This window comes from Bison bison, unplaced genomic scaffold (assembly GCF_000754665.1).
Source record: "Bison bison bison isolate TAMUID 2011002044 unplaced genomic scaffold, Bison_UMD1.0 scf7180017864183, whole genome shotgun sequence".
Taxonomy (NCBI): domain Eukaryota; kingdom Metazoa; phylum Chordata; class Mammalia; order Artiodactyla; family Bovidae; genus Bison; species Bison bison.
In genome coordinates, this window is record NW_011494755.1 from 5,553,685 (window position 1) to 5,568,332 (window position 14,648).

The window sequence follows — 14,648 nt, forward strand, 5'->3', positions numbered from 1 at the left end:
TGATGAGTTCTAAGGCCCACTTGACTTCACATTCCAGGATGTCTGGCTCTAGGTGAGTGATCACACCATCGTGATTATCTGGGTCGTGAAGATCTTTTTTGTACAGTTCTTCTGTGTATTCTTGCCACCTCTTCTTAATATCTTGTGCTTCTGTTAGGTCCATACCATTTCTGTCCTTTATTGAGCCCATCTTTGCATGAAATGTTCCCTTAGTATCTCTAATTTTCTTGAAGAGATCTCTAGTCATTGCCATTCTGTTGTTTTCCTCTATTTCTTTGCATTGATTGCTGAGGAAGCCTTTCTTATCGCTTCTTGCTATTCTTTGGAACTCTGTGTTCAGATGCTTATATCTTTCCTTTTCTCCTTTGCTTTTAGCTTCTCTTCTTTTCACAGCTATTTGTAAGGCCTCCCAGACAGCCATTTTGCTTTTTTGCATTTCTTTTCCATGGGGATGGTGTTGATCCCTGTCTCCTGTACAATGTCACGAACCTCATTCCATAGTTCATCAGGCACTCTATCAGATCTAGGCCCTTAAATCTATTTCTCACTTCCATTGTATAATCATAGGGATTTGATTTAGGTCATACCTGAATGGTTTAGTGGTTTTCTCTACTTTCTTCAATTTAAGTCTGAATTTGGTAATAAGGAGTTCATGATCTGAGCCACAGTCAGCTCCTGGTCTTGTTTTTGTTGACTGTATAGAGCTTCTCCATCTTTGGATGCAAAAAATATAATCAATCTGATTTCGGTGTTGACCAGTATTCTTACCTGGAGAATTCCATGGACAGAGGAGCCTGGCAGGTTGCAGTCCATGGGGTCGCAAAGAGTTAGACATGACTGAGCGACTCACACACATACACATGTCCCAAGAAACCCACTGTACATGAAAAATATTTTAAGTCAAAAAAGTATTTCATACACTTAACCTGCAAAACATCACAGCTTAGCCTAACCTACCTTAAACATGCTTATAACACTTAAATTGGCCTGCTGTTGCTGCTTAGTCACTAAGCCATGTCTGACTCTTTTGCAACTCCATGAACTGAAGCCCACCAGGCTCCTGTCAATGGGATTAACCAGGCAAGAATACTGGAAAGGGTTGCCATTTCCTCTTCCAGGGAATCTTCTCCACTCAGGGATCAAACCTGCATCTCCTGCACTGGCAGGTGGATTCTTTACCAGTGAACCACCAGGGAAACCCAACAGTTCGGCAAAACCATCTAACACAAAGCCTGGTTTAGAATAAAAGTGTTGAATATCTTAAGTAATTTACCAAACACTGTACTCAAAGTGAAAAACAGAACTGTTGTCTGGGTGCCGCTTGGTCATAGGCATATCAGTTGTATCCCCTTGTGATCATGTGGCTGACTGAGAGCTGTAGCCACCGCTGCCCAGCACCGAGAGAGAGCTGTGCTACATATCACTAGCCCAGGAAAAGATCAACATTAGAACTCTGAGTACAGTTTCCACTGAACGTGTATTGCTTTCACACCATCACTAAGTTGAAAAATCGTAAGTTAAACCTTAATTTGGGAATCATTTGTAATTTCTTTCATAAAAAGATAATGACCTTTGATTGAACTTTGGGTATTAAATTATGGAAGATAATCACAGTCAGGTTAAGATAATGCTTCTAAAAACAGCAATGAGTTGACTAATAACTCTGTCCCCCAAAAGGTAAAGCTGAGTTCCTTAAAGAACCACCTTCTAGCTGTCACCTCTGGTCACATCAAGGTGTGGCAGAGGGCAAAGGAAAACTTAAATATAGCAAACAGCATCCTCAGAGGAGTTCCTGGGATATGCCCTGACTTCCTTCTTACAGGTTTTTCTGAGCTTTAGTGTTTAAAGATTGCTGCTCAGGTTTTGGTAGGAATGAAATAAGTACATTAAATCAAGTCTGATTATTCTGTCCAAAAATCAAAAAAGTATTGAGACTTGAAAATGTGTGATTGCAGGGGTGTTATGTCCTTCCCCACAGTTCCCAGACAGTCCCAGTGTTAGTAGAGAACAGGGGAAGCCATAGGTTCTGATTATTGAATTGAGGCCAAAACAGCTGGAGCCCAAAGCTGTGCTGTGTCAACAACATTTACTACCATGAAATAGTGTATTCCCCACTATCAACAGTGAGAAGCACTACATAGGACCTAGAAACAATACACAGAAATAGTCATGCAGATGGATCTTCTCAGCCACCAGTGCCTGTGTCGACAATTAGAAGGTCTAATGGAACGCAGACATTCTCATGTTACAGCATGAGAGTTCTAAGACAAGCTGAACCCTTCCATAGCTCATGACCCTGTAGACACTACTCCCTCACAGCCCAATCATTCCTTGAACTAGGAAGAGGGCGCTGTTGAAGGTTGACGGGTACAGTGAATACCCCAGTGACTAAAATGGGCACGGCCCGGGGGTAGCAGCAACCACAGTAAAAAGGGAAAAGACAAAAGTGTATAAATGAAAGCTGTAAAAAAAGGAAAGGTAGGAGGTGCTATCCTTAAGAGCATTAAACGCAGGACATAACCTAATCTTGAGAGGAGGGAATGCTCTGATGGACTGACACTTGAGTTGCAATCTGAAGAGTGATTAGGAGCTAATTAGGCAAGGAAAGACAGGGGAGGGGGAGAATCTGTCCAGACACAGAAAGCAGCATGTCTGAAGGCCTAGGGTTTGAATGGAGCTGGTGTATCTGAGGCCCTGGCAGAAAGCCAGCGTGGCTGCAGCTCTGACAAGGGGAAGATATTACAGATGCATAAGCCAGGCACAGGCAGACCACGCAGGACCTTGGAAGGATTTCGATCTTCCTGGTAAGAACAGTGGGAGGCCAGTTCTGGTAGAAGAGCATCACGACCAGATATGTCTCCCCTTTAAAAAGGACTCATCTGCTCAGTGTCAAGAGACTGGAAGACAGCAAGAGTGGATGCTGAGAGGCTGGCCGGGAGACTGAGATGCCACGATAGTCCAGGTGAGAAACCCTGTGGCTGGGCCCAGGGTGGGTGGCACTGGAGAAAAGGAGGAAAGGGTGGATTTGAGATGAAACAGGTAGGACTGGGTAAAGATGGTGACTTGGGAAGACAGGAGGCTGCAAGGATGACCACACAGGCACATGTAAGTGAGGGGTACCATCACTGAGGAAGGAAGCAGAGGAGAATGTCTTCCTGAAAAGGGGTGGCGGGATAGTTAAGGAAAAGAAAGATCTCTAGTTGAAAACACGCTACCTCACCTGCTTATTTCTATGTGACTACAGGCAGGATAATCTCTCTAAGCCTTGACTTCATCTATAAGATACGGAAAACAACTGTTCCTAACCTCACATGGAAACACTGGACAGATTAAGTAAAATAAGACAATGCAGGTAAAGTTTTATCACAGAACTTGGCACACTGAGTCCCAATAAATGTCAGTGGCAGCTGGTTGTTACTATTTAAGAGGCCATTTAGACTTTCCACCAGGAAGTGCTGTGTGAGACACATGATTCCCTCAGGCCTTTTCAAAACCCCATTAGAAGGAGTTCCCTGGTGGTCCTGTGGTCAAGAATTCATCATCCACCCTGCAAAATAGAGGGACGGGGGTTCGATCCCTGGTCAGGAACTAACATCCCACATGCTTTGGAGCAACTTAGCCCTCATGTCTAAGCCCCCCTGCAACACCTAGAGAGCCCCTGTGCTACAACTAAGACTTGACGCAAGCCAAATAAATAAAGCAATATTTATATATATATTTATTTTTAAAACCATTAGACAGCATAAACCTCCCTTAAAAAAGACAACATAAGAGGTTAAAAGAAACAAACTTTCAGAAAGTGGAAAGCAGATGAAGAACTGCTATGACCAGCATGACCTAAAAAACTGAATCCTAAGCCAGGAGTTATTCAATAAGGCTCAGGAGTTGGTGATATCAAGTAACTTTGGAAATGAGGTTGAAGGTGGGACTAGACACAGAAGGTGCTGTGAAGTGTGCCGAAAATGCAGTAAACCTCATGGGTCCAGTACTGCCACCCAGCCCTCCACCCAGCCCGGCAAATGCTCCTGTTACTGGCAGAAATTTGAGTCTTTTCCTCCCTTAGAGAAGGTAAAACAAGAAAGTCTCTGGACTGGGGGCCGACAGGCAGGGATAAGGGCAGGGGCGCGTACTGACCGTGGCAGACTGAGTGAGGGTTTACATCTCGAACGCCGCGCGATTCCTTTCCCTGTCTTGGCTCCCAGAAGGCTGGCAGCCAGGCCACCAACCTCTGAGCAGGAGATTAAAAGATCTTTCACTAAGGAATTTAGCAGCCCCACAGGGAAGCCAAAAAGCACTGACATCAATGGCTGCAGAGACAATGGTCCTGGGCAGATTATATTATGGGGACACACATAATAACCACCCCGCAAATCCTGAGTGGTTCACTCGTCACATCAGCTGACAGTCAAACGTACCGGATACTTGATACTGTGATTATTGTTGTTGCTGTTGTTTAAGTCGCTAAGTCGTGTCCAACTCTTTTGTGGCCCCATGAGTGGTAGCCTGGCAGGCTTCTTCTGTCCATGGGATTTCCCAGGGAAATATTGGAGTGGGTTGTCATTTCCTTCTCCAGGGGATCTTCCCGACCCAGGGATGAAAACTGCATACCCTGCATTGGTGGGCACGTTTTTTTTCACTGAACCACCAGGGAGGCCCCTGATATTGTGATTATATTGTGTTAATATGGTGAAGGTTGGGGGATATTACAGATGTAATTAAGGTCCCCAAGCAACTGACTTTAATCAAAATGACAATATGTTCTGTGGGCCAGGTCTAATCAGGTGAGCCCTCTGCAAAAGAGTCTTAGCCATCAGCGACAGAAGTCAGAAAAATACTCCTGAAGGCCTGGCGAAAGCAAGCATTGTGTTATAAAATGCCTATGGAAAGAGGCAGCCTCTAGGAGCCTCAACCTGGGGCTACAACTGCAAACAAAGGAATTTTGTCAATAACAAGCAAGCCTGGAAGAGAATCCCAATCTGCAGATGCAACCCCTGCCTGAGCTCATGCCTGGACTGTAGCCTTGGAAGATCCTACGCAGAAGACCCAGCTGAACTGTATCTGTACTCTGACTTTCTTATAAATGACTTTCTTATAAATGTGTTGCTTTATGCCACTAAGTTAGTGAAAATTTGCTACATATCATAGAAAACTAACACAGACTTATACGCTAAAAAAGGCAAATTTTATTTACACAAATAATATCTCAACAAACCAGACTGCCCAAAAATATGATAGTTCAAATGGAAACCTCTACAAAGATGATAGAAGATAAAATTGGAGAAATAATCCAGAAAATGGAAGCCAAAAAGACAGAACCAGAAGAATATCAGAGAAAAGATTTAAAAATGACAAGACCAGTGTAGGAGGGCCAACATCAAAATAAAAATACGTTTTTGAAAGGGAGAGAAGGAAATCATTAATAAAATAATTGAAGAAAAATTTCAGAATGGCAGAACATAAATTTCCAGTTTTCAAGGTCACAGAGGCACTTGATAGAAGTGCCAATTCAAACACAACAACAAAAACAGATCAAAAAACAACAACAAAAAAAGAAGACCCTATAGGTTTTCAAACATTTGAATTACAAAGAATCAGGAATCAGACTGGCCTCAGAATTTTGACAACCATGAAAGTTAGAAAACAATGAAGAAATAAAGTTACACAGGGAAAAATTTTTAAACAGAATTCTCTACCCAGGCAAGCTACTGAATAAGAATGACTTTAGAAGAAGCCTTTACAGACACGTATCATACCCTAAATTTATCTCCCGTGCATTCTTTCCCAAAAATCTACAGGAGGATGTACTCCAACAAAAAGCAGGAAGAAATCAAGAAAGAAAACAATATTGGGAAATATGATTCCAACACAAGGGAGAGCTAAGGGAATCTGCAAAGTGGCAGCTCTATAGCAGGCCAAAGGATATTCCGTATCTTAACAGACTGCACTCAGGTGAAAACACAGAGACTGGTGAGCTCAATTTCATACACAGTTTATGATCACTCAGCTGGAACTCACCGCTGAGCCTGAGCAGGCCATGGGGTCTGGTTGGGTGTGGGCACTGAGTTCGTGGGACTCACTAGCATGGCACTGTAAATATTGGAAGCGACCACGAGTATGCAGAGAAGTATGGGCCCAATGATTGCTCCTTCCAGGCCCAGATAGTACGCTCCACCAGCCACCGCCAAGCCCGTCAAGTAAGGATGGCCACCTCTGAAATGAAGAGCACACAGATTACGCGTGACTTTTAACAAAATGTAAACCCTGGAGTAAGTCGGAAATACATTCTCTGACACACTGTTCATTCCCTAATACACCTGACTTCTGAATTGCGTTATCAGTTTCTTTAGATCACTTCAATGTGGATATCTGAATATTAATTGTAAAAGTATCAATATGCAAAACTTTTCCTGCCTACATGTGTGACATCTGCCTTTTTGTAGGTCCGGCAACTGAGGAGTAAAGTCAGGAGTGTTAACAGGTACCATTACGTGGCCATCCGAGGTGGGTTAATGTTAGCTTAGGACTGGTTTATACAAGCTACCTGTTAGGTTTACCTTTGTCTAGAATAATTAAGTAGGCAAAATTAAGCATGTAATTCAACTAATTATGCTTTTTTTAAAAAGATGATAACAATACAATGGCATTCCTGTCATTCCTAAGTTAGGCTTCTAGCAACCTCCTAAAATACAGATTTTAACACAGGGAGTGATAAAGGCCTCATGAGAAAAACATCTGTTAGAAAGCCCAAGATTTTTATTTCATAGGATGTCCTCTAGCTTATCACAGTATCATTTACATAACTGGAATGAAATAACACACAGGCAGACCTCAGAGATATTGCAGGTTCGGCTTCCAGACTACCACAATAAAGCCAAATATGGCAATAAAGTGAGTCACAAGAAATTTCTGCTTCCCCAGAGTATATAAAAATTATGTTGACACTGAACTGTAGTCTTTTTAAGTGTGCAATAGCATTATGTCTAAAAAAATATAAGGTATCTTAATTAAAAAATACTTGATTCGTAAAAACACTAATTGTCATGTGAGCCTTCAGCAAATTGTAATCTTTCTGCTAGTGGAGCATCCTGTCTCGATGGTGATGGTTGCTGACTGATCAACATGACTGGCCACTGGAAGACTGTGCAGAGTCTGTGACAATTTCTTAAAACAAGACAATAAAGTTTTGCTGCACTGACTGACTCTTCTTTTCACTGGTGATTTCTCCGTAGAAAGCAATGTTGTTTGAGAGCTTTAGTCACCACAGGACTTTTTTCAACACAGGAGTTAATCCTTTCAAACACTGCCTCTGCTTTATCAACCAAGTTGATGTACTACTCTAAATCTTTTGTTGTCATTTCAACAATCTTCACAGCATCTTTACCAGAAGTAGATTCCAAGTGGCAAGGAACCACCTTCTTTGCTTATCCATAAGCAACTCCTCATCCATTAAAGTCTTATCATGAGATTGCAGTAAATCAATTACATCTTCAGACTCCACTTCTAGTTCTCTTACTATCTGCTTTCCCCATTGAAGTCTTGAACCTCTTAAAGTTATCTATGAGGGTTGGAATCGACTTTTTCCAAACTTCTGTTAATGTTGATATTTTGATCTCTTTCCAATGCAATACAAGCGTTCTTAATGGCATCTGGAACGGTAAATCCTTTCTAGAAGGTTTTCAACTGACTTTACCCAGATCCATCATAGGATGAGTATCTATACTAGGTATAGCCTTACAAAATGCATTTCTTACATAATAAGGCTTGAAAGTTGAAATTACTCCTTGAACCACAGGTTGCAAGAATGCATGTTGTGTTATAGCCATGAAAACAACATTAATCTCATTGAGTGTCTCCATCAGAGCTTTCGGGTGACTGGGTGTGTTGTCAGATGACCCATAGTATTTTTAAAAAATACTTACTCCTTTATTTGGCTGTGCTGGACCTTAGCTGCAGCACGCAGGATCTTTAGTTGTTGCATGCAAACTCTTAGTTGCGGCATGTGGGATCTAGTTCCCTGATCAGGGGTTGAACCTGGGCCCCCTGCATTGGGAGCACAAAGTCTTAGCAACTGGACCACCAGGGAAGTCCCAGAGTATTTTAAAAGGAACTCATTTTTTTCTGAACAGTAGGTCCCAAGAGTGGGCTTAAAATATTCAGTAAACTATGTTGTAAATGGAAGTGCTGCCATCATCCAGGTTTTGTTGTTTCACTTCTAGCACACGCAGAGTAGATTCAGCACAATTCTTAAGGGCCCTAGGATTTCTGAAACAGTAAATGGACAGGGAAGCCCGGTGTGCTGCAGTCCATGGGGTCGCAAAGAGTTGGACACGACTGAGCAACTGAACTGAACTGAAATGAGCACTGGCTTCAATTTTCAAGTTATCAGCTACATTAGCTCCTAGCCATAGAATTAGCCTGTCCTTTTAGGCTTTGAAGACAAGCACTGAAAGTCCTAAATGGCATCTTTTCCCAATAGAAAGCTGTTCGGTCTACACTGAAAATCTGTTTAATGTAGTAGTCACCTGAATTACTTTTCTTCGCCAGGTCTTCTGCATAACTTGCTGCAGCTTCTACATCAATACTAGCCACTTCACCTTGCTCTTCTATGTTCCAGAGATGGCTTCTTTCCTTAAAGCGTATGAACCAACCTCTGCTAGCTTTAAACTTTTCTTCTGCAGCTTCCTCACCTCTCACAGCCTTCACGGGATTAAAGAGTTAGGGCCTTGCTCCAGATCAGGCTCTGGTTTAAGGGAATGTTGTGGCTGGTTTGATCTTCCAGCTAGAACATCAAAACCTTCTCCATATCAACAAAAAGGCTGTTTTGTTTCTTTATCATCTGTGTGTTCACTGGGAGAGTACTTCTCACTTCCTTCAAGAACTTTTCCTTTGCATTCACAACTCAGCTAATTGTTTGGCTCAAGAGGCCTAGCTTTCGGCCTACCTCAGCTCTCAATATGTCTTGTTCATGAAATTTAATCATTTCTAGCTTCTGATTTAAGGTGAGCAATATCTGACTCTTCTTTTCACTTGAACACTCAGAGACCACTGCAGGGTTAGTAACCGGTCTTTTTTCAATATTGTTGTGTCTCAGTGACTAGGGAGACCCGAGGAAAGGAAGAAGATAGGGGAACGGCTGGGCGGTGCGTCAGTCACAACACACGCCACGTCTATCAGTTGAGTTTGCCATTTTATATGGTGTAGTTCATAGCACCCCAAGACAATTACAATAGTAACATCAATTCTAGCTAAAACCTTAATATAAAATTTACAACAAAGTTTAAAGAAATGAAAATACTTAACTATAAACCATGTAACTAGCTATTATTTAAATTTCAACTATTAAATGTTAGTTAAACACAGTGAAGTTCTCCTTTTATATTGATGTTTTAGGCACAAAAGTCCCCCTAAAGTTCACTTATGGATGTGCTTGTTTCTTTTTGCTCTGAAACTCTGGGGCTTCTTAGTAGTTCTATATATTTACTTTTTACTTTAACTAGGAAGAAAACAAGGTAGCATATAACTCGTCTCTTCATAATTTCAAATTAACTGAAGGGTCCTCTTCCTATAAACTTTGATCTTGTCTACCCTTATTATAATGAGTTTTATTCAAAGAAAACTTAATATATTAACTATGATGATAGTTTAAGTAGGTCATATTCTATATCTGAGTAGCTGAATAAAATTCAATTATTTGGTCACATTCTAGATTCTAATAAGCAATGTCTAACTTGATATGTGGCTAAATGAAAATCAGCTTGATTTAGTAAATGCAAATTGCTAAAAGAGACATCAAGATCTACAAAAATGACATATTTATTATATTGCTAGTTTGGCTTCTGCCTTAAATTTAACCTGTATTCATCACAGCACCACACTATAGTACCTTAAGTAAGAAAGAAAGCACTGTTTCTCAGATACAAACTTATGAGATTTCATTTTACATGGAAATCCTCATAAAATCTAAAAATGTGTTTATCCAAAAGCAAAGAAGTTCTGAAAATAACTACTAACTTCTTACCGTACTTAAAATATTATTTTGAAGTATATACAGGAGTACTTTTTCCTACATTAAATGTCACTAAACCAGAGGATTATTCATAGTTTTACTTTAGCCCATGGTCTCATATATTGTAGATACTACTTACTACAAACAAAATAACATACCTTGTGAATGATATTTATCATATACATTAAACTCTGATTATATCAGTGGGATCACAAAAGATTACTTCACTGAAGTGATTATTATCACCTGTCCTTTCACCCAGGCCCAAAAAGAAAAGGAAAAAAATAAACCTTCATAAAAAAAGGCCAGAGAAATTCCTGGATATGATTCATCACCAACTGCAGCAGTGCAATACTTACCCTGATATATCAGAATAGATGGCAGTATCTACAAAGTAGGTTGGCAAGAGATGAAAAACCAACAGTAAGATGGCTTTGCATCCTAAGCCTTGGGTAAGCCACAGATCAAGAACTGCAGGTACTGCTGCCCAGTATGTGCCCAGAAATGGCACTGCTCCAAGGATTGCTGCTAAGGCTAATACAAGATTAAAAAGAAGAAGAAGCAACTTTAACATCATCATCAAAGCAATACCAATAGCAGAATCTAAACACTAGCTCCTACTGTTTAAAAATTTCCACCAGAACAAGTTAAACAAATACATACTCAAATTTCAGGGCAACGATACGCCCTATTTAACTGAATCAGCTGTTAAAAGATCTTAAAACTGGATCATGAAAATCCTTCTGAAGTGTGTGTTTACTTCTATTCTTAAGTCACAAATGTTAGTGTCCCACAGCTGTTATTCTCAATCGATGGCTAGTTAATACATATGTAGTTGGCCTCAGTATCCTTAGATGTGGAACAAGGTACCTGAGCACCCACAGATTCTGGAATCTTCAGGGGGTCTCAGAACCACCCCCTCAGAGACACCAAATGACAACTGTACAGTCCTATGATATAACTGTAGAGCACTGGCCAAATATTTGTACTGAGACCAAAGCCAACTCAGAGATTAGTTTATAAATCTCAGATGAGAACATATATTCCTTACCTTGCTTCTTTCTAATAAAGTGTATTGAAAAACAAAAAAAAAACCGCACCACAATAACCTTGCTAGTTGAAGGACTTTACTTCACAATCAACCCTTTTCAGAATAGTATGTTCAATTAACAAATAAATATTTGTTGCTTATGCAGTGTTTACTATGCACTGGGTATTATTCTAGCTACTGGGGACACAGCAATAAACAAACATTACAAATCACATTTCTGCTGCTAATCTAGACTAGATATCAAAATTTAGCATTTCAAGTTTGACGAAGATAACGATACATGTAAAATGGTTTAATGTTCCTTAAACAGAGCACAGCAGAAGTTATGGGACAGTTGTTACCTGACGGTATGAAGACAATATTGATGCCAAATATAGTATGAGTCAGCCAGGTATACAATCCATAGAAGCCGGCCATTTTGAGGGAAGCATCAAACACCCCTCTAGAATGTCCAAAGACAAAGTGGAATCAAAATAAACACAGTATCATACTGGGACTCAGAAAAATCAATTATTTCTAGGCTTCTAGATTTTATTCCAAATCTGATAACAGCTTCCATTTTTCCAGTGGCCTGACAATGCTGTTTTCATTTTATTTCAATAAAATATACAAATCTTCTATTTAAACCTTGCAATAGATTTACTAAACTGTTCTTTAAATTTCACTAATAAAAAGATAACAGAAAAACCTTAAGATACCCTATTCACTGAAATAACTCATCAGCTTTTCACTTCTGAAGCAGATTACTCACCACCAAAATAAAGAGAAAGAAAAATAAGTGTGATTATCTTATTTCTGAGGAGGTAATTAAATTCTGAGACATCCAGGCTGTGACCAGCCCTCCCCTTGGGAGGAGCAAGTGAGGGATAATATAACTGGTACTTCATCAGTCTTTCTTCTTTTGTTAACAAAATGTTTCCACATTTTTTAAACCATGCAACCCAACTTACAAGGTAACGTCTAAAAATGGTATCAAACAATGTAGGTCACTTGGAGAGAATTTACAGAATATAAATCTTATTAATTCCAAAGTAACACCTGAGATTAAAATATAAGAGGTGTAAAAACAGGCACACATATTCAATGATTAATAGGAGTGAAAATATGCAATCTCGGATACTTCATTTTTGCTTTTCAGTTGGAAGACTTAAGGTGGGAATGTGTTAAGGAGGAGACATAAGGAACTGCTCAGAGAGAGCACAAAGGCAACAAACCTAAAATCGCCCCAAGGCATCACAAAGTCACAAAAACAAAGAATCTGTTCGGGAGGCACGCTCATACACTCAGCAGAGAAGGAAAAGCTGTCTGTAACTGAAAAAAGCAGAGACCGTGGCAGCAAAGGTGATGCTGTATACAGAGAAGGACACACCAAGCTTTTCTAAAGCATCCCAAGAGGGGTACTGTGAGAGTAAAGTCGAACTGTGGAACCTGGTGATTCAGTCATTTCATACCAGTCTAAGACACAGACTTGGTGACAGAGTGGCTCCCAAATTGTAAAATCCTGTCATACTGACCAGCAGCTTTCACTCAAAAATATCTTAAAGGTGCTGTATGACCTCTGACAATAAGGACACAGATGGAAGAGGTATCAGAAAGACTGAAAGGAAGGGACATAGCCTACAGGAAATATAAACGATCTGAAGAGTAATTGAATAGAAAACATGGAAGAAAAAAGGAACATGAGAGATTTGGGTTTTAAATGTGAGGGAGAAAGAATGGCAGTGGAGAAACCCAGAAAGTCATGGAGAAACCCAGAATAGGAGAGAACATGCAAGAAAAGGGAATATGTTTAGTTGGGCCATGTTTAGCCAAAAAAAGGATGATGGAAATACCCTGGAGGCAGCTGGAAATAAGAGACAAGGCTTAATAGCAAACTTGGGACAAGAAATTTGAGATATGCCAGAAAAATCCCAATCATAGGAAAGGGTAAGACACCCCAAGGCATAAGCCTAGAAAAAAATGGGGCAATGAGCTGTATTCTCATAAGAGACCTAAGGACAAAGATACACTATTCCAGATCAGATCAGATCAGTCGCTCAGTCATGTCCGACTCTTTGTGACCCCATGAATCGCAGCACGCCAGGCCTCCCTGTCCATTACCAACTCCCGGAGTTCACTCAGACTCACGTCCATCGAGTCAGTGATGCCATCCAGCCATCTCATCCTCTGTCATCCCCTTCTCCTCCTGCCCCCAATCCCTCCCAGCATCAGAGTCTTTTCCAATGAGTCAACTCTTCGCATGAGGTGGCCAAAGTACTGGAGTTTCAGCTTTAGCATCATTCCTTCTAAAGAAATCCCAGGGCTGATCTCCTTCAGAATGGACTGGTGGGATCTCCTTGCAGTCCAAGCGACTCTCAAGAGTCTTCTCCAACACCACAGTCCAAAAGCATCAATTCTTCAGCGCTCAGCCTTCTTCACAGTCCAACTCTCACATCCATACATGACCACAGGAAAAACCATAGCCTTGACTAGACGGACCTTAGTTGGCAAAGGAATGTCTCTGCTTTTGAATATGCTATCTAGGTTGGTCATAACTTTCCTTCCAAGGAGTAAGCGTCTTTCAATTTCATGACTGCAGTCACCATCTGCAGTGATTTTGGAGCCCAGAAAAATAAAGTCTGACACTGTTTCCACTGTTTCCCCATCTATTTCCCATGAAGTGGTGGGACCGAATGCCATGATCTTCGTTTTCTGAATGTTGAGCTTTAAGCCAAGAGATAATGAAATCATTTCTCTAGTAGGAAGAAAATCACTATAGTACGCTATTCCCAGAGGGCTTCCCTGGTGGCTCAGATGGTAAAGAATCCACCTGCAATGTAAAGAATCTGCCTGCAATGCAGGAGACCTGCATTCAAACCCAGCGTCAGGAAGATCCCCTTGAGAAGGGAATTGCTACCCCCTCCAGTATTCTTGCCTAGGAAATCCCATGGGGCCACAAAAGAGTCGGACACAACTTAGGAACTAAACAACAACAAACCCAACTGGGAAAAGGATCCGCCAGCTCCCTTCATTACAACTCCCTCCCCTGATTTACCAGCCACCCCAGAGACCTAGTTTCACAGTAAATCGGACAGAAACTTTGTTGACGCTGGATTTCCAGAAGGGGAAAGCATGCTGTGCACACAGACGTAGTGTGCTGCTAAGTGGCTCAGGATGGGCTGCTCCCACAGACACCTTCCGTCCCACTGGAAGTAACAGTGAGTCACACACACAAGCCTATGGCAGAGGCATCACATGAAACCATGTGGAGTCCGTGGTAGTGGGAAATATTAATTCAATATTTTTATATAGTTAATACACGGTTTTGTGTCTTTGACAATCCCTACCAATAATGGATACTTACTTCTCTGATGCTGCTGCTGCTAAGTCGCTTCAATTGTGTCCGACTCTGTGCGACCCCATAGATGGCAGCCCATTAGGCTCCACCGTCCCTGGGATTCTCCAGGCAAGAACACTGGAGTGGGTTGCCATCTCCTTCTCCAACACATGAAAGTGAAAAGTGAAAATGAAGTCGCTCAGTCGTGTCCGACTCTAAGCGACCCCATGGACTGCAGCCCACCAGGCTCCTCCGTCCATGGGATTTTCCAGGCA

General features: G+C 41.1%; 1 protein-coding gene across 2 annotated transcripts in view; it reads right to left on the reverse strand.

The window, feature by feature from the left end:
• TMEM245 (transmembrane protein 245) overlaps positions 1–14,648 on the reverse strand; it is a 79,376-nt gene that overhangs the window by 6,893 nt on the left and 57,835 nt on the right. For both annotated transcript variants that reach the window (XM_010843543.1, XM_010843544.1), the window contains 3 exons: positions 11,399–11,499; positions 10,366–10,540; positions 6,016–6,210 (listed from right to left, as the gene is read on the reverse strand). In XM_010843543.1, coding sequence (XP_010841845.1) covers positions 6,016–6,210; positions 10,366–10,540; positions 11,399–11,499 — 471 coding nt within the window. The remainder of the gene's footprint in view (positions 1–6,015; positions 6,211–10,365; positions 10,541–11,398; positions 11,500–14,648) is intronic.